Raw genomic sequence first — 21,918 nt, 5'->3', positions numbered from 1 at the left:
TGCAATCAAAAAATGATTGAAGCACACAAGACTTAGACTTCGACTTCCTTTCATTGTCATTCAAATTCAAACTTTACAGTACAGATAAGAACGAAATTTTGTTGCATCAGCTCATTGTATTGCAGGATAAAAGAGCAATAAGGTGCAGATATAAATAAATAGTTTTCTGTACAGATAAATATATTGCACTTTTGCATATGCATCCATATTTATGGATGTATGTTATGTTGTTAATCTCTTTTTGGAGGGAATTGCGGGGATGCAACAAAAATAATATAATTATACCTCTGAACAATATGTATGTGTCTGTATGTATATGGGCCCTGCGATGAGATGGCGACTTGTCCAGGATGTACCCCGCCTTCCGCCCGATTGTAGCTGAGATATGCACCAGCGCCCCCCGCGACCCCAAAGGAATTAAGCGGTAGAAAAATGGATGGATGGATGTATGCATATGTATGTAAATACACACGCAGTAATATAGTATATAAATCCAAATAATTGTTATACCGTACACTATCCTTGGAAATTGAGCTATGTGATAAATAAGGCGTGGCGCGGTTGGGAGAGTGACCATGCCAGCAACCTGACGGTTCCTGGTTTGATTCCCAGCTTCTACCAACCTAGTCACGTCCGTCGTGTCCTAGAGCAAGACACTTCACCCTTGCTCCTGATGGGTCCTGGTTAGCGCCTGGCATGGCAGCTCAAGCCATCAGTGTGTGAATGTCTTTGTGAATGGGTGAATGTGGAAATAGTGTCAAAGTGCTTTGAGTACATTGAAGGTAGAAAAGCGCTATACAAATACAACCCATTTACCTTACTGCAGTGGTTCTCAACCTTTTTTCAGTGATGTACCCCCTGTGAACATTTTTTTAAGTCAAGTACCCCCTAATCAGCGAAAAGCATTTTTGGTTGAAAAAAAGAGATAAAGAAGTAAAATACAGCACAATGTCATCAGTTTCTGATTTATTAAATTGTATAACAGTGCAAAATATTGCTCATTTGTAGTGGTCTTTCTTGAACTATTTGGAAAAAAGATGTAAAAATAACTAAAAACTTGTTGAAAAATAAACAAGTGATTCAATTATAAATAAAAATGTCTACACATAGAAGTAATCATCAACTTAAAGTGCCCTCTTTGGGGATTGTAATAGAGATCCATCTGGATTCATGAACTTTATTCTAAAAATTTCTTCACAAAAAAAGAAATCTTTAACATCAATTTTTATGGAACATGTCCACAAAAAATCTAGCTGTCAACACTGAATATTGCATTGTTGCATTTCTTTTCACAGTTTATGAACTTACATTCATATTTTGTTGAAGTATCAATCAATAAATATATTTATAAAGGATTTTTGAACTGTTGCTATTTTTAGAATAATTTCAAAAAAATCTTACTTACCCCTTGGCATACCTTCAAGTACCTCCAGGGGAACGCGTACCCCCATTTGAGAACCACTGCCTTACTGTAATAATACAATTCAGCGCAGAAGATATGACCAATGATTATTATCTAAATTGAAAATACAATTGCAAAGACAATACAATCGGCCTAATTGTTTTAATATTTTAATTCAAATATGGAAGGATGTTTAATTATTGGTGCCGCCTAACACTTTAACAACCCCTGCCTAACAGTACTCCATCCATCCATCCATTTTCTACCACGTATTCCCGTCGGGGTCGCGGGGGGCGCTGGTGCCTATCTCAGCTACAATCGGGCGGAAGGCGGTGCACACCCTGGACAAGTCGCTATCTAATCGCAGGCCTAACAGTACTGTAGATTTTTTATTGTATTTAATACAATGTGTATTATTTCGTAGTTTTTGTTTAAAACATTAACATGAACAGGTAAAGTAGTGGTGATAATATTTTTAGGCTAAATAAATACTTTGCGCTAATGATTATACCCGGAAGCTTGGTAGTGTAGGAATTTCCGGTGACGTCGGAGCGTCAGGCCTCCATTAGAGCTGCAGCTGTTTAGAGAGAAACAACAACAAAAACGGGCCAAGTGACAGACCGTCCGCCACGGTTGACAGTCCGCTCTGAGCCCGACAGACGAGGCCTCAAACCTGGAAGTTGAACCTTGTTTTCCCACCCGGAGCACCGCCGGCTTCTAACCACGGCCGCTCTCGGTGAGGAAACTCTGGCCTCCGCTTCCTCCTCCTCCGACTCGGACACCGGCGGAGCGTCGCCGCCCCCGCGGAAGAAGCACCGAGCCTCGGCGGCGGAGGGAGCAGGAGAGCCCGGGGCTTCAGCGGTTGTACCAGGCCTCCCCGGAGTTTTCTTGGGACTCGGAGCGCACTCTCAAGCCACATCGACCATCCATTTTACCCGAAGTTCCGTCGGCAACCTGAGCACCAGCATGCAGGCAAATGGAGCAGGACAGGGGCAGGAATCATCCGATCTTTCTTGCCTGAGCGGAACACACAACGGCGAGTCGTCTTCGTCCACGGCGGCGGCGGCCGGGGGAGGGCACTCCAACGGACTCCTCCTGTCGGACAACGGGAACGGTGTGGGCACCAGCAATGGGTCATCGGTCGGGCCCGTTTGTGGGACTTCTGCCGCCACCCCTGCGGCCTCGGGCTCGGAGGTGGGATCGCTGAAGAAGAAGAAGCGGCTGTCGCAGGCGGAGGAAGATGTCATCCGGCTCATAGGGCAACATCTCCACGGACTGGGGCTCAAGTAAGTTGGTGTCACGTCGGCTGGAAGCGTCGATTATTCGCTTATAACATACACGGTGTCGTGTTCGCTGGTGATTGCTGTTTAATAAAGTGCGACATGGCCGCCAGTAGAAGCTATTAGTGAGCATGACAGACACAAACATGGGGGGATGGGTCCGAATGTTAGTCGGTTAGCTTGCGGCTAAGAAGGGGCTCCATCTTGCACAATAACAGCTAGCCTTTTAACATTAGCTGGCTAGTTAGCTTGCACGCTAACAGAATCAATGTCCACACATTAAACACCCAGGCCATGATATATTCATCAAATATAACAAGTATTATTGTTTTGCTGTGGTTGTACATGGATCTGGTTCCCATTTGGTGTGCATTACATCATCTCACGTCAGTAACGTTTATGCGTTAGGTGTTTATTAAAAAAAAAAAAGCTAATTTGTTGATTTACGATGCCAATTAAAACAATAAGGGCGGGTGAATAATTGATTGCGGTTTTCTTAATTTGGGCTGTCAGTAAGGACAATTTGCAGTGCTGTGTGGGAGGATTTTTACAGGTCAACTGCAGTAGTGTGTGTGTACGATTATACAAGCCAGATCGCAACTAGTTGTCGTTTGGATCAGCCCCTTTTTAAGATGCCGTCGTTATTTGGCACCATTTTATGCAACATGACTTATCTGCGAGGTTTTTTTGCCTGGAAGAAAAATCGACTCTTTGCCCCATGCATGTGCTGCAAATATTATTGGACTTTATACCAAGTTGGTGAGACACAAATATTTGTTCTGTAGTAATATAATCACCAGGTAACAGGACTAATTGTGAGGTAATCGCTTTTTTAGGAATTGGAGATGGGAGGAATGGCCTTCAATCTATATCATGATATATTGTATATTACAATCTCCTGCGATAATATCACAAAATATTGTTTTCTATTTAAATAACAATAGAATCAGTTCAAAAAGTTTTGCAAAGGCTCCTAATTTGGCTGATGACTATTGCGGCACATATTTCGTCATTTACAGTTTTATTGTTTTCTCAAAACTATTATTAATATACTTTTTAGTTTACTGTTAGTATCTGGCTACTTTCTATTGTAACAAGAGTCTATTTGCACTTCTGTTAAAATGTAAAAAGCACTTATTCTTCTGTTTGGATATTATTAAAAAAAAAATGTTGGATCATACTACACATTTGGGTAGTTATTCTATACCAAATAGTTACAGGGGCAGTATTGGTAATACCAATGCTGATTAGATACTTAAATGTTTCAAGATCATTGAATAATTGAAATTTTTCCTAATAATAATGAGAAAAAAACACTGGATGACGGTGTAACTGTATCAATTAATATTTAAAATGTTACTTACTATTGGCTCTCATTGGTATCCTATGAGTTTTGCCCTTAAATTCCGTCTCTGTCCAGGAACTTATTTCCTGAGTTTGTAAACAATAACAAACGACAAGAGACTTTTTAATAATAACAAATATCAATCTCACAACTGTAGTAGCAACCTAGACTGATAGTATCAGTCTGATACTATACCTGGTATCAACATGTACTAGTCAGATACCATACTTTGCATCGTTGCTGTCGTTATTTGTATCAATCGTTCACTTTTATTTACAGTAAAGAAATCTACCTTGCAGTTAGCATATCCTCTTATGATGTATATAGTAGCATGTTTAGATAGTTCTCATCCTTTAGGGATGTACTTTTAAGAAACATTGTTTTTGTGCTGCCATGATGGCGAGTGATTGTTGACATACAAGTGGCTGTCCTTCGGGGAAAATTAACTGCTAGCGAGACTGCTTTTTGTGTTAAAGATGTGTTCCTTCCCTTGTCGCTATGAAATTTGCGGGACACAGCTAGAATGTGTCATCAATATACGTTATTACCATACAATGATAGTATTAAAATCTCTAACTTCGGCCAAATGTATATCCTCCATATCGTGTAATCGTACATAGAATACATGGGAAACAGATGCGGAATGTGTCTTGTGGGGTTACATTATGGTCCTCTACAATGGCTCTGTTGTGAATTTCCTTACTCCATGATCAAGAAACAATACCTTTTCTTGCAATCTAGGGATCTCAAACCTGAGACCCTGGGGTCCATGTATTTGTTTAACATAACTGGATGGATAGATACTTTATTGATCCTTTACAGAAAATTCAAGGATTGAACTTTGTCATACAAGCATACATGAGATGACAGGTAATGACAGTACTACAGCAGGCACATTTGCATACAGTACAATACAAAGAAAAGGGAAATACATTTTAAGTAAAAAAAATAACAAAAACACAAGATCCTATTACTTATGCACATTATAAATGGACAAGACTCACTTTTGTAAAACACTGTTAACATTGCGCACAACGAGACCTTTGACACGGGAGACGAACCATTGGTGTTTGTTAGTATATCTTGTTCTGCTTACAGTGGTAAATATACTATTTATGTATGTGGCTTTGGTTTTAGGAAGGGCTTCCATGTTATTACTGTCTGCTAGAACGAAGAAGCAGAGCTGCCGCTTTTCAGCAGGATATTATGGTCGCCGAGAGATGCAGCATGCTACTGCTGCGTTGAGGATGATGTCATAATGCTGAAGGCTTTCCTTAACCTTCTTACACCGCCAGCCTCCTACAAAATTGTTACCAATAGCTCAAACATCGCCAGTCTCTCATGTTTGTTTGTCTTTTGTGCGCGTGTGTCTATCTCGCTGCAGTCAGACGGTGGACCTGCTGATGCAGGAGTCGGGCTGCAGACTGGAGCATTCTTCAGCGACCAAGTTCCGCAACCATGTCATGGAAGGGGAGTGGGACAAGGTCAGTCTGTGACTGTAGTATATACGTTTTATAAGAGATGAATCAGAATCAGACATACTTTATTAATCCCCGAAAGGAAATTAAAATTTTCAGCAGAGGAGTTTCTTTAGAATGCTCAGTTGAAAGCTGTAGGAAAATATCAAAAATAATAATCACGATTATTTGGATTGTAATTGAAATTACAATTAATAACACAATTGTTCATTAATTTAAAAACATGAGTATTGTACCACCAAAACTTAACTTAAAAATATAATTTAACAAGACACCCAGAGATAAATTAGTAACAAATAAGCAACTTTTAAAATAATAATAGAAACAAAAATCAATTAAAATAACAATAGCATAATGGAAAAAAGTCAGGTGTTTTGTTTTAATTTAATCTTAATAAATTTTTTTAATTTCCTTTAGCATTTATTTTGCCACCAAAATGTGCGTTTTGTGTCCTAAATACAATTTAATACAATGTTTGTTAATTGAATGCAAAAATCCTCAAATATTTTGGTGCAATACACCTTTGGACATTTTTTAACAGTATTTTAGGTCCAAGCATAATCATTTTGTAATTGTATCAAAAAGTCCATTAAGTACATTATGTTTATGTAAGTTACTTTTTGGAAACCTTTATTTTGTCAGCACAGTCCGACCGAATGTTGCGCACAGTACTGTTATTGTGAAGGGTTAAAGGGTTCTGGTGTTCTGAGCTTGACGGGTTTAGATACGACTTGAAAAAAGAGAGGCTCTCAAGTTGTGACTGCAGTCCTGTTTGTACATTGATCTTTGTTGATGATGTTGTTCACAACAACACAAGCAGATGAGATGCATTTTGGGTAGGGGTGGGAATTTATAATTCAATTCTGCCTAACGATTCCGTTCTTTAATGGTTCTCTTATCGATTCTTATTTGGGAAAAAGGAGAACAAAAAGGTGTCTTAACGTCAATTGTGATTAGTTCAGAGGTGTTAAAAGGGAACTGCACTTTTTTGGGAATTTTGCCTATCATTCACAAGAAGACAAAAGTTTTTTTAATTTTCTATTTTCTAACATAAAAATTGGCCCGTTCTGAGTAGCTAGCAATGCAGGTAATGGTAGCAATCATGTCTACTTCCAAACCACATTAAAAATGCATTCAAAACAGTCAACAGTACTTAATTTACGTTCCGTAACTTGTGTAATAACTAAGCTGTAGCGACATTGTTATTGTAAGAGCGAACCCTGAGGAACTTTTTTTCTAGCGTACTAACACATCGGCGTGCTACAGTATTCGCCGTAAAAGCTAACCATGGCAAGAGATAAGCTCGCTTCTCCGTCAGCAAGAACTAGCACATCGGCGTGCTACAGTATTCGCCGTAAAAGCTAACCATGGCAAGAGATAAGCTCGCTTCTCCGTCAGCAAGAAACGTGTTTGAGTTTGTAATGCACAACATAATGTGATAAACCACCAATCTGTACTGACTGAAAAACATCAACAATAATATTACAGTATCTGTAAAGTATTAGCCCACATTTCATATTTTGGTTGTACACAGATAGCTCGACAGTGTATGTACTGTAGTGTATGGTGATGTCCTGCATGTGTCATGATCATAGTGATTCACTTGATGGAATGGGGGACGTTTCCAGTTAATTCGGGCACTCCATCAATTTAGCATAGCTTGGCTCAAAAGTTCCAGATTGGCAACGTGACCATGTCACACTCTCTTGTCTTCCTTCTGCTCCAAAATTTTAGCCTCTTCTTCGTGCTTGCCTCCATATGCAGTTCATCATTTGTCTATTTAGTTTCAAAAGATAACTGTGTAAATCCTCATTTGTCCAAAAATAGTCGTCTTCGTTGTCTACTACCAAGTCTGCCATGTTTAGAATACACACTCACGTTTGAATCAAGGAGTAGAAACAAATTTGTTTCTGGAAGTCAGAAGTGCGATGGTTTGGAAGCTGAAATAAATGCGCAGAATAATTAGTTACGGCTGTACTTAACATAAAAAAAAAATACAGTAAATATTGTACATATTATTAATATTATTATTATTAATATTGTTATGATCGTATCTGTTACTACATTATGTATGGATTTGCAGTGTGTATATAAAATGTTGATGGAGGGTTTCGTACTTGTTTTACAGGGCTTTTGAAGGCTACTACGGTGACTCCAATTTGCCGCATCTTGCAAGCATTTTTATCAAAATCCTAAAAAAAGACGTTTGTTTTTGTCTCTCATGATTGTGAACGATTGACAAAATTCCGAAGAAAAAGTGCAGTTTCCCTTTAAGAGGCACATAGTGTAAAAAAACAGAAAAAGAAAAAAAAAGAAATATAAGCAATAATTATTCTTCTGTAGAATAAAATGTGGAAATTATTCAAGAATGTGACATTATATTATTATTTTTAAAAAGTTTTTTGTCATCTCCCTGGAAAATATATTGGTGACACTCAGAATATTAGAATGGTATGTTTAGTTTTACAAGATGAAACTATCATATACATAACATTTAAGACGAGATATTTCAAGCCTTCTTGTGATTTATTTTTTGATGATTATGGCTCACGGCTTATGAAAACCTTGAATTGAAATCCTCAGAAATGTTGTGTGGGGTCTTCAAAAACTTATCAAAAATGATAATCAATCAATCAATGTTTACTTATATAGCCCTAAATCACTAGTGTCTCAAAGGGCTGCACAAACCATAATAAATACAAGCTTGACATACCGCACTTTGGAAATGACTGAATGAAAATGTGGTTTTAGGAAAACCTGCAACTTTTCTCCGACAATTGAATATTCACTTATTGGAAATCAGCAGCAATATGAGAAATTGGTACAAGCTTTAAATCACACACTGACTATACACTTACCTGCCGCAATGAAAGGAGACGCTATAGCGCGGGGTGGCAGACGTGAAATGGAGCTTGTACGTATTCCCAGCCTTGGGGCCTTTGAGAATCTGTCTCTCTTCCAGCTCATCTAAATGAGAAGCAATGCATTTCAATTTAACAAGTAATGGCACTAACATGATAGGCGGCGAGTTAGTACCTGTCCTGTTGTATTTACGGCAGATGACGTGCTAGCGTTACTGCTGCTGGGATGAGATTGACACGGTCCAAATCCACAACATTTATTTATAGTTCTTTAGAAGCATGCTGTGTGTTCAGATGTTTCAGCGTATGTCCTCCTTGATGACGTAGCAACCTTGCAGTTATTGCAAGTAGCACCGTTGCCATAATTTCTTATAAAATGTAGTCAACTCTAGAACATTTGTTACTCACGATGCGTAATTACATCATTCCTGAACACTGGCATCTATAAGCGAATCTTTTGAAAATTTGGCAAACGATTCCAAGGAATTTATATACTGGAAATCGGTTCTGAACTAGAACCAGCTTTCAATTTCCATCCCTTGTTTTGGGTGTATGACGAGGGTCCTGGGTTCGATCCTGGGCTCGGTAACATTCTGTGTGGAGTTTGCATGTTCTCCTCGTGACTTTGTGGGTTCTCTCCAGGTACTCCGACTTCCTCCTACCTTCAAAGACATGCACCTGGGGCTAGGTTGATTGGGAACACTAAATTGGCCCTCGTGTGTGAATGTGAGTGTGAAAGTTGTCTGTTTATCCGTGTTGGCCCTGTGATGAGCTGGCGACTTGTCCAGGGTGTATACCGCCTTCAGTCCGAATTCAGCACCCCCTGCCACCCCAAAAGGGAGAAGCAGTCGAAAATGGATGGATGGATGGATGGATTTGTCCTTCCTAGCTTTAGCTTTGTAGTTTAGTCGCTGTTTCAAGTGGCTGTCTTGACATTGTTTAGTTCAGGATAGGGCTGGACAGTTAATTCGGACTCGTTGATCCTAAACTTCTAGGAGAGACTCATACGCTCACTCATCTGTTTTACCGAATTTCAGAAATTTGCAAGCACATTGCGCGGCCCACTATTTTTTTTTTCTATTATTATAATATTTTTATGATCATGAGTAACTAAAATCATAATGTTATTAATTATCCACGCCTAGTTCAGTTTGATATGTTAATTATCCTATTTAGCAAAATTACAAAAATGAATCACACTGCAAGCTATGACCACAACTGGCGCACTATCCGGTTGTACCCCTCCACTGTAGTAAAATACAGTATAACGAATTGTGTTCATTAGGACACCAAAGGCTTATCTGAGTTTCATTTAGAATCAGAAAAGTTTTTATTGCCATTGTTTGAGAACAGGTTCACAAACTAGGAATTTTACTTGGCGCAATCGTGTAACATAAAAGACATATAACACAGAATAAAGTAACATGAGCTGTAACTGAGCTATCAGATCCTGTTATTGTTCACGTGCCTGATGGCCGAGGGGGAAAAACTGTTTAGATGGCGGGAGGTGTGGGTCTGGATGGACCGTAGTCTCCTGCCTGTGGGAAGAGGGGAGAATATTTTGTGGACTCCTGTTATGGCTACATTGGCTTTAAAAATCTGTATGTAAAATGGATGCTTCACATTTGGGGGCAGCACGGTGGGGAGCACGATAAGAAGGTCCTGGGTTTGAACCCCAGGCTCGGGGTCTTTCTGTGTGGAGTTTGCATGTTCTCCTTGTGACTGGTCCCTACGGGGCACTCCGGCTTCTTCCCACCTCCAAAGACATGCACCCTGGGATAGGTTGGTTGGCAACATTAAATTGACCCTCGTTTGTGAATGTAGGTGTGAATGGTCTGTCTATCTGTGTTGGCCCTGCAATGAGCTGGCGACTTGTCCAAGGTCTACACCACATTCCGCCTGAGTGCAGCTGGCATAGGCACCGTCAACCCGACCCTGAAAGGGACAAGCGGTAGAAAATGGGTGGGGGGACTTGGACATTCCAAGTAGTTTTCACGTAACTTGTGTTTAAATCACAGGTGTTCCTGTGCACAAATATAGAATTATATCGCTAATATGCAGCTTTTGATGTTGTTATGGATGGAAAATGAGGTCAGTTTCAGGGGAGATGCACTTTTTTTGGAATTTTGCCTATAGTTCACAATCCTTATGAGAGACAAGAAGACAAGTTTTATTTTTCTCTTTCTGACATAAAAATCGTCTCGTTCTTGGTGGCTAGCAATGCAGCTAATAAGAGCAATCAATTCTACCTCTAAATAACTTTAAAAATGCATTCAAAAACCATCAACAATACTTAAGTTACTTTCCATAACCTTTATTATAACCATGCTGTAGCAACATTGTTATTGTAGGAGCAAACACAGAGGTCCTCTTTTTCTTGCTTGGTAACACATCGGCATACTTTGTTTTTTGTCGTACAAGCTAGCTATGGTACGAGATAAGCTATCTTCTACGTCAACATGAAACACTTTTGAGTTTATAATGGACAACACAATGCAATAAGACACTCCATGTTTCCATGCACTAAATTAGTCTGATTTGTCAAATAGTTTTTATTTTTGTATTTTCACACCTGTGTGTGAAGTCCAAGTGTCCATGCAAACTCTAATGCTACTATTTGTCATACGCCATGTGCCTCCCAGTACACTGGCTTAGTGTACGCTTTATTGGTCGCCTTTAATATACCTGTTTCATTCTATTTTATCTCATTCCTATTTAATTTGGGAGCCTGAACTAAACTGTCATTTTTAATTTCCTTATCTAACTTCTTAAATATTTTTTTTTTTCTACCTTCGATGCACTTTTAAAAAATCTGCTCTTTTAGTTTGTGAAGCAAAAACAGTCTCCTTTTTATTCCAATTGTTGCAATGTTTTTATTGAATTGTATCTGCTCACGGGTCATATCCCGCAGGTTGAGACTGGTGCATGCGCAATAGGGTCCTCTCCAGCCGCGGACAATTCAATTGCATAAACCAGGTGTGTTAGTACGACTTTTCAAAAACAGAACACAATCAGATAAGATGTTTCCATGTGTTGTATATGGCCTATTTAGAGCCGAACTATTTAAGAAATTGGACTAATTTAGTGCCTGGACACAAACTGACTAATCTGTACGGACTGAAAAAACATGAACAATCATATTACAGTGTCTGTAAATTATCAGCCCACATTGTATGTTTTGTTTGTACACAGCTAACCAGACAGCATATGTATGCATTGTAGTTATACAAAACCCAAAACCAGTGAAGCAGGCACGTTGTGTAAATTGTAAATAAAAACAGAATACATTGATTTGTAAAACTTTTTCAACCTACGTTCAATTGAATACACTGCAAAGGCAAGATATTTAACGTTCGAACTGGTAAACGTTTTTATTATTTGCAAATATTAGCTCATTTGGAATTTGATGCTTGCAACATGTTTAAAAAAAGCTGGCACAAGTGGCAAACAAGACTGAGAAAGTAGAAGAATGCTCATCAAACATTTATTTAGAACATCCCACAGATGAACAGGCTAATTGGGAACAGGTGGGTGCCATAATTGGTATAAAAGCAGCTTTAATGAAATGCTCAGTCATTCACAAACAAGGATGGGGCTAGGGTCACCACTTTGAACAAATGCATGAGCAAATTGTCGGACAGTTTAAAGGCCTACTGAAACCCACTACTACCGACCACGCAGTCTGATAGTTTATATATCAATGATGAAATATTAACATTGCAGCACATGCCAATACGGCCGGTTTAGTTTACTAAATTACAATTTTAAATTTCCTGCGGAGTTTCTTGTTGAAAACGTCGCGGAATGATGACGCGTATGATGACACGTGCGCGTGACGTCTCGGGTTGGAGGGGACATATTAGCCCAGCACCACACACGGCTAAAAGTCGTCTCTTTTCATCGCATAATTACACAGTCATTTGGACATCCGTGTTGCTGAAACTTTTGCAATTTGTTCAATTAATAATGGAGACTAAAAAAAATAATGCTGTTGGTGAAAAGCGGTGGATTCCAGCTGCCTTTAGCAACCGAGACACAGCCTGTGTTTCTTTGTTTGTTGTGAAGCTTTAACACAGAGCGGTCAAGCGAACATGTTTTCTACGTCAACCACAAATTTTTGGATGGGAAAATTGTGATAGTAAGTCAGCTCTTACCGGAGATTTCAGTGGATTATGGGACTTCCTCCTGCAGCTCAAAAAGGCAGCTGTGATCTTGGCTCCTCCATTGGCTTCTACGAGAGACACTGGCGTTCACTGCAGCCACCCGACTTTCAGGCATGTCTTTACAATCTCACTAAAACACTATTAAAACAATAGGTAGATAAGGGATCTTCCAGAATTATCCCAGTAAATGTGTCTAATTACATCTGAAACGGCCCCACTGCCGCCGCCTGGAGCCGTCGCTTTTTCTTTTCAATTTTTTTTTTTTTTTTTTGTGCTTTACTCTAACTTTCCTTATCCACAAATCTTTCATCCTCGCTCAAATTAATGGGAAAATTGTCGCTTTCTCGGTCCGAATAGCTCTTGCTGCTGGAGGCTCACATTATAAACAATATGAGGAGCCCTACAACTCGTGACGTCACGCGCACATTGTCTGCTACTTCCGGTACAGGCAAGGCTTTTTTATTAGCGACCAAAAGTTGCGAACTTTATCGTCGATGTTCTCTACTAAATCCTTTCAGCAAAAATATGGCAATATCGCAAAATGATCAAGTATGACACATAGAATGGAGCTGCTATACCTGTTAAAATAAGAAAATCTCATTTTAGTAGGCCTTTAAGAACATTTGTCAACGAGCTATTGAAAGGAATTTAGGGATTTTACTATCTATGGGCCGTAATTCATCAAAAAGTTCAGATAATCTGAACAAATCGCTGCACGTAAGCGGCATGGCCGCAAACCAACATTGAATGTCTGTGACCTTCGATCCCTCAAGCGGTACTGCATCAAAAAGCGACATCAGTGTGTAAAGGATATCACCACATGGGCTCAGGAACACTTAAAAAAAACACTGTCAGTAACTACAGTTCATCGCTACAACTCTAAATGCAAGTTAAAACTCTGCTAGGCAAAGTGAAAGCCATAATTCAACAATACCCAGAAAAGCCGCCGGTTGGGCCGGTCCCAAATTCATCTAAGATTGACTGATGCAAAGTGAAAAAGTGTTTTGTGGCCGGACGAGTCCACATTTCAAACTGTTTTTGGAAACAGTGGACGTCGACGACGTCCTCCAGACCAAAGAGGAAAATAACCATCCTGATTGTTATAGGCGCAAAGTACGAAAGCCAGCATCTGTGATGGTATGGGGGTGTATTCGTGCCCAAGGCATGGGTAACTTACACATTTGTGAAGGCACCATTAATGCTGAAAGGCACATACAGGTTTTGGAGCAACAAATGTTACCATTCAAGCAACATCTTTTTCATGGACGCATCTACTTATTTACAATGCCAAGCCACATTCTGCACATTTCACAACATTGTGGCTTCGTAGTAAAAGAGTGCGGGTACTAGAATGGCCTGTCGGTAGTCCAGACCTGTGTCCCATTGAAAATGTGTGGCGCATTATGAAGCCTAAAATACGGCAACAGAGCCCCCGAACTGTTGAACAACTTAAGCTGTCCATCAGGCTAGAATGGGAAATAATTCCACTTGAAAAAGCTTCAAAAAGTGGTCTCCTCACTTCCCAAATGTTAACTTAGTGTTGTTAAAAGGAAAGGCTATGTAACACGGTGGTAAAAATGCCCCTGTGTGAACTTTTTTGCAATGTGTTGCTGCCATTAAATTCTAAGTTAATGATTAGGTTTCTCAGTTCGAACATTAAATATCTTGTCTTTGCAGTCTATTCAATTGACTATAAGTTTAAAAGGATTTGCAAATCATTCTATTTTGTTTTCAATTACAATTTACACAACGTGCCAACCACTCGTTTTGGGTTTTGTAATAACACGCACGACGTGCGGCGTGTATCATGATCAATGTTAAAATGTGACTCACTAGATGGACAGTTGTGCGTTTGGTCCAGCTGGCTGGGTAAGTTTTCTCCGGTTCATATGGGTAAGCACTTGTCTGTTACTACAAACCCCGTTCCAATATGAGTTGGGAAATTGTGTTAGATGTAAATACAAACGGAATACAATGATTTGCAAATCCTTTGCAACCCATATTCAATTGGATGCACTACAAAGACAAGATAGTTGATGTTCAAACTCATAAACTTTTTTTTTTTTGCAAATAATATGTCAGAATTTCATGGCTGCAACACATGCCAAAGTATTTGGGAAAGGGCATGTTCACCACTGTGTTACATCACCTTTTCTTTTAACAACAATCAATAAACGTTTGGGAACTGAGGAAACTAATTGTTGAAGCTTTGAAAGTGGAATTATTTCCAATTTTTGTTTCATGTAGAGCTTCAGTCGTTCAACAGCCGGGGTCTCCGTTATCGTATTTTACGCTTGATAATGCGCCACACATTTTCGATGGGAGACAGGTCTGGACTACAGGCGGCCCAGGAAAGTACCCGCACTCTTTTACTATGAAGCAATGCTATTGTAAAACGTGTCTTGGCATTGTCTTGCTGAAATAAACAGGAGCGTCCATGATAACGTTGCTTGGATGACAACATATGTTGCTCCAAAACCTGTATGGACCATTCAGCATTAATGGTGCCTTCACAGACGTGTAAGTTACCCATGCCTTGGCCACGAATACACCCCCATACCATCACAGATGCTGGCTTTTGAACGTTGCACCTACAACAATCCGGATGGTTATTTTCCTCTTTGTTCCGGAAAACACCACGTCCACAGTTTCCAAATATAATTTGAAATGTGGACTCGTCAGACCACAGAACACTTTTCCACTTTGCATCAGTCCATCTTAGATGAGCTCGGGCCCAGCTAAGCCGGCGGCGTTTCTGGGTGTTGTTGATAAATGGGTTTTGCTTTGCATAGTAGAGTTTTAACTTGCACTTACAGATGTAGCGACCAAAGGTCCGTAATATCGTCGCTTACGTGCAGTGATTTCTCCAGATTCTCTGAATTTTTTGTTGATTTTTACGGACCGTAGATGGTAACATCCCTAAATTCCTTGCAATAGCTCGTTGAGAAATGTTGTTCTAAAACTGTTCGACAATTTGCTTACAAATCGGTGACCCTCGCTCCATCCTTGTTTGTGAATTACTTTGCATTTTATGGAAGCTGCTTTTATACCCAATCATGGCACCCACCTGTTCCCAATTAGCCTGCACACCTGTGGGATGTTCCAAATAAGTGTTTGATGAGTATTCCTCAACTTTATCAGTATTTATTGCCCCCTTAACCCAACTTCTTTGTCACGTGTTGCTGGCATCAAATTCTAAAGTTAATGATTATTTGCAAAAAAAAATAAATTGTTTATCAGTTTGAGCATCAAATATGTTGTCTTTGTAGCATATTCAACTGAATATGGGTTGAAATTGTTTTGCAAATCATTGTATTCCGTTTATATTTACATCTAACACAATTTCCCAACTCATATGGAAACGGGATTTGTATATCGAGGTGTTGGCCTTCCGGAAGATAGTTATGGATCCAACATCGATTTTAAAAGCATTATATCGATTTTATCGATTCTAGAAAAAAGAAAACATTGGATTTAAGAAAGGCAAACTTTAATTTAGCACTTTTAATGATGAAGACGTTAAACGTTAGGTCTGTCTGCCCATCTGTGGTGTCATCAAAACAAAAATGTCGGATACCTAAAGTGATCGAGAAAGGTCATACCAAATGCAAACGTTACAAGACAAAACATTAATTACAACACAAAAACCTTCATCTACAGTATAATTGCAAAAGCCATAACAAATAAAAACAAAACAATAATATAAAGCCACAACTTTACTTACAAACCCACAAAGGATGCAACGGACAAAACGGAAGTGACAGTGGAGCAAGTTTGCCGATGCACCAGGTTCATACTGAAGGTTAAAAAGATTGTAATTACCATATTGGCAACACTAAATTAGCCCTAGTGTGTGAGTGTGAATGTTGTCTGTCTATCTGTGTTGGCCCTGCGATGAGGAGGCGACTTGTCCAGGGTGTACACTGCCTTCCGCCCGAATGCAGCTGAGATAGGCTGCAGCGACCACCCGCGACCCCGAAAGGGACAAGCGGTAGAAAATGGATGAATGGATGGATCTTTGAAAAAGTGAAAAGTTATTTATGACTGAAAAAGTGATCACACTTTACTTTTCCACCTTAGTTCATTACAACCTCATCCATTTAATCCATGTGTCACCAAAATTTGTCCGCTGTTGCTTCCATTATGTCTTTATGATTTTCGATGTTTATTAAAAAAAGAGTAGTAGCAGGTAAAACCACTGCTCATTTATTCTCAAAATAATTGGTTGCACTTAATTTCTGAGGTATATCTTCTTGCTAATCCTACCTGATTTACGAGTGAAGATATTTGTTGCACTTTGATATTAATATTGTACTATTTTATGTCAAAAGCAAAAGTAGCACATAAATCTATTGTTAAATATTTGTTTCTGTACTTTTATTGCAAATATCTTGAATGTGGAAAAGAGCAAAAAGGTTTCCTTTTGTTAATTCAACTTAAACTATTGGTTGCACTTTATTCAAATACAATGTGAATGCATTGGCCATTAATTAATATTTAATTGCTGGTTTGTATCCATAATTCATTTATATCTAATTCCCTTACAAGAAATAACAGGAATATAGTAAACTTCACCTGCAGTGTCCAGTATTTAGAACTTATTTTAGTCACACTGCTTGAATTTTTTTTGCTCACTTAAATGGTTTCAGATTGTATCGTTCCCAAAAAAATAATGTCCCTGAACTGTATCGGCAACTACAAATTTGGAATCGAATCATTGTTAAAACAAATCGTTACACCCCTAGTACATCCGATGTATGCTAGAATTCTTTTTCCACTGCAAGCGTGAAAACTGCTGTGCTCACCATTTTTTCCTCTCCCTCTCTTTCTCTTTACCCTTCCATCTTTTGTTTTTGGTCCAGGCTGAGAATGATCTCAATGAGCTGAGAGCACTGATGCATTCGCCCAACGCCATTGTGGTAAGCTGCCTTTACCCAAAAGCCTCCACCGGGCTTCATGAAAGGCCCGTTTACAGTGTTCTAGAATGGTTCGGTCAAAAAACCCAGAAGGTTTACTGTATGTGTTGCAAGAATATATTTTCTATTATATGGCTATTGTATGGCTTTAATGGGTTTATGTTGCATTCGGAACATTTGTAACTAAAAATTGTAATTGTTTTGTGGTTTTACTTAGCACACGTAAAAAAAAAAAGTGTAGATGCCCATATAGCTGCGTTACAGATATTTACTTTACAAAACACAAGTGTGGAGTGTGGAATAGTTCTCATGTTGCCTTGTTTGTATTTGACTTTACTAAATATTTGGATATATTTAGTGTGTACATAATATATTTAATGTGTACATATGTGTATGTGTACCAGGGTTTCTCCGGGATTGCCATTATACGTGTGGTGGTGGGGGTGTATATACTTTATATATATATATATATATATATATAGAGGTGTGGGAAAAATCACAAGACTACTTCATCTCTACAGAACTGTTTCATGAGGGGATTTTTGATGGAAGCATTCACATACAATGGTTTATATAGGGCACAGAGTGGGTGGGTACAGGCAGGCGTAGGGTGTGGTGATTGGCTCATGTGTTACCTCCATGTTTCGTTTAGTCTAGGGGTAGGTAGGGGTAGACTAAACGACTGAAACCAATAAGGAATGTAACTGTCGCAAGAAACCTGATTGCCCTCTCAACGGAGGGTGCTTACAAACATCAGTCGTTTACCAAGCAAAGGTAACACGCAAAGACATTAACACATCCGACACGTACGTAGGATTAACCGAAGGAGCGTTAAAAACCAGATGGAATAATCACAAGGCCTCCTTTAGAAACCAGACTTTGCGGAATTCTACAGAACTCAGCAAGCACATTTGGAACCTTAAAGACAATAATGTTGAATATTCAATAACATGGCAAATTCTTGCATCCAGCACACTTTACAACAGTGTTAAAAAAAGATGCAACCTATGCTTAGAAGAGAAACTGTTTATTATATACCATCCAGATCTGTCATCCCTCAACAAGCGCAGTGAAATCATTTCAACATGCCGCCACAGACGGAAACACCTCCTAGGTAACACATGAGCCAATTACCACACACTACGCCTGCCTGTACCCACCCACTGTGTGCCCTATATAAACCATTGTATGTGAATGCTTCCATGAAAAATCTCCTGATGATTGAGGGAACCCCTCATGAAACAGTTCTGTAGAGATGAAGTAGTCTTGTGATTTTTCCCACACCTACATATTGCGCTCTACCACGGTATCGAGCACTATCCTCTGGATAATCCAATCAAGACATATATATATATATATATGTCTTGATTGGATTATATATATATATATATATATATGATCATGTCATATATATATATATATATATATATATATATATATATATATATATATATATATATATATATATATATATATATATATATATATATATATATATATATGACATGATCATTTTGATTGGCAATGTTGCATATATTTTCTTTCAAAAGGATAAACAAATGTTTTATGTATATATAAAACAGTTATTACTGATACAAAAATTACCATTAATATTATTAATATTAACATTGTTTTCTTATGTCATCAGAATCCGCTCTAACACAAGGAATTTGACTTGGTACACTGCGCTTCAATCAGTTTCAATTGTTGCTTATTGTTAAAGGTAACACAGACTTAACTGTGCCCTGGCTGAATGTTGCAAGTTAGTTTACCAAATATGTAAACAGTCCTTCGAATTAAAGTTAAAGTACCAATGATTGTCACACACACACTGAGTGTGGCGAAATTTTTGACCCTTCACCCTTGATCACCCCCTGGGAGGTGAGGGGAGCAGTGGGCAGCCCGGGAATCATTTTTGGTGATTTAACCCCCAATTCCGACCCATAATGCTGAATGCCAAGCAGGGAGGTAATGTGTCCCATTTCTATAGTCTTTGGTATGACTCAGCCGGAATTCGAACTCACGACCTACCAATCTCAGGCCGGACACTCTACCCACTAGGCCACTGAGTAGGCGGCCTAGTGGATTAGATTTGGGGAAAAAAAACACTGAAGGTGTTTTGCTGATATTCTTACTTGTCCTCGCACTAAAAGTATACAGCGAAGGAGAAAAACTTTTTGATGTTGCTTTTATTTTTCTCAATACAACCTTCACCTGCTGTGACTGAGAGTTAATCACGTGAGGAAACAAGCAGCAGGCGATGTGTACTGAATGGTTTCACAACTTGTTTATAAAGTCTTTAGTTTGTTGACTGGGATGTTCATGCAGGCTGTGAAGATTGTGTATTCAAAGTTCTCCTGTAATTTTTTTTTATTGATGGCCAACTGTTGTACTAAACCCAAAGGAGGTGTTGGATAGGAACCACGCTTAGACTTAGATTTCTTCTTCATTAACCAAACTGCTACATGTTTTGTCTTTTTATCAAAAAGTAATCACCATGTTTTTTTTACATACTTGTGTTTTTTTCATGTCACAAAGGTATTCAAAAATCATACATGTGACTCAGCATTTTGTAAATATTTTATTGTGTTTAGTTTATTCCTATACAACATATTTCTGCTCAAACTCTTACTTGGACAGTCCCGATACAGCATCTACATGTACATATAAATGTATATAACTCACATTAACAACTAAAAATAAAATGAAAAAAAAAATACCTCCCTCCGTCAAAATGTAAAAATACAGATAAAGGCATCATCTATCGACAAAAAGCTGACAATTTGATATTATTAAAGAATGAAAAATATATATTTTTGTCTTTAGATATATGGATAACGTTTATAGCCTTTTTATTAAATATTACAAATTACATGATTGTATTACGTAAAAAAAATAAACGCTGCTTTACCTAACAAGCTGTAATCATGATTTCAATATTGATAACAATAATCCTAAATATTACTTTGGCCATATCTGGCAGCCCAATATCTCATAAATGAACACTGTTCTTATCTATATGGACAAATAGTGCAGTTACGTCTTAAGGCCATCAGGTGCCATCTTTCAAAAAAAAAAAAAAAAATATATATATATACATACAGTTGTGATCAAAATTATTCACCCCCCCACACAATTTTGGTGATTTAGCAAGTTGGACATTTATTCCGTATTTTGTTTATAGTCATATCAAATAAAGATGCATTAAATAGACAAATGCAACTTGAATTACAACATTATATTTTGTAACATACCAAACAGTGTCATTTCTCTTAATATCTCATTGACAAAATTATTCAACCCCTTGAAGATCATAACTCTTAAGAACAGGATTTGAATAAGGTCTTTTCAATCAGGTGTTGAAAACACCTGTAGATGTGATTAGAACCATAACGAGCAACAATTAAACTGATTGAAAAAGGCTGTGACGCTCAGCTTCTTGTAGATGGTCCATGGTGTATTTGCAACATGGTGTGAAGTCCAGGGAGTGGTCAAAGAAGTCAAGAAAGGAGGTAATTTCTGTTCATAAGAACGGATATGGATATAAGTAAATAGCAAAGACATTATACATTCCAAGAGACACAGTTGGGAGCATAATTCGCAAGTTTAAAGCTAAATGCACAGTGGAAACACTACCTGGGCGTGGTAGAAAGAGGATGCTGTCCGGTATTTGAAGCGTACAGTGGTGAAAAACCCATGGGTAACAGCTGAGGAACTACAACAGGACATTGCAGAGGGGGGAACGCAGGTTTCGTCCCAGACAATAAGGCGTGCACTACGAGATGAAGGCCTCCATGCCAGAACTCCCAGGCGCACCCTACTTCTGACTACCAGGCCAAAAATCTTCTGGACAAACCCCAAAGGTTTTGGGAAACTGTTCTATGGAGTGATGAGACAAAACTGGAACTCTTTGGGCCTATGAATCAACGTTATGTCTGGAGAAGAAAAAATGAAGCTTTCAAAGAGAAGAACACCTTTCCTACTGTTGATCATGGTGGGGGGTCAATCATGCTCTGGGGCTGTTTCTCTGCCTCAGGTACCGGGAATCTTCAGCGCGTTCAAGGCATTATGAATTCTATTTCCTACCAGGATATATTAGCTGCAAATGTCATGAAATCAACATCAGAGTGGTTGCAGAAGAAGGGCTGGAAGACTCTGGAGTGGCCTTCACAGTCGCCAGACCTAAATCCTATAGAAAACCTGTGGTGGGACTTGAAGAAGGCAGTTGCAGCACGCAAGCCCAAGAATATGAATGAACTGGAGGCCTTTGCCCAAGAGGAATCGGCTAAAATGCCTGTAGATTGTTGCAAGAAGCTTGTGTCCGGTTATGTATCACGTTTGAAGGATGTAATTATTGCCGAAGGGTGTTCTACTAAGTACTAAAGATGCATGTAACTAGGGGGTTGAATAATTTTGTCAATGAGATATTAAGAAAAATGTCCTTTTTTGGTGTTTCGTAAAATACAGTGTTAC

General features: G+C 38.7%; 1 protein-coding gene across 1 annotated transcript in view; it reads left to right on the top strand.

Annotated features, from left to right (window-relative positions):
* The first annotated feature begins 1,929 nt into the window (after nt 1-1,929).
* The window catches only part of wdr26b (WD repeat domain 26b), a 35,232-nt gene continuing 15,243 nt past the window's right edge, over nt 1,930-21,918 (top strand). Inside the window, exons 1-3 of the mRNA XM_061900751.1 lie at nt 1,930-2,688; nt 5,412-5,511; nt 17,392-17,448. Of these exons, the coding sequence (XP_061756735.1) occupies nt 2,369-2,688; nt 5,412-5,511; nt 17,392-17,448 (477 nt within the window). The 5' untranslated portion in view covers nt 1,930-2,368. The remainder of the gene's footprint in view (nt 2,689-5,411; nt 5,512-17,391; nt 17,449-21,918) is intronic.

Source organism: Nerophis ophidion, linkage group LG05 (assembly GCF_033978795.1).
Source record: "Nerophis ophidion isolate RoL-2023_Sa linkage group LG05, RoL_Noph_v1.0, whole genome shotgun sequence".
Classification (NCBI taxonomy): Eukaryota; Metazoa; Chordata; class Actinopteri; order Syngnathiformes; family Syngnathidae; genus Nerophis; species Nerophis ophidion.
This window is presented reverse-complemented; position numbering and strand designations above follow the sequence as displayed.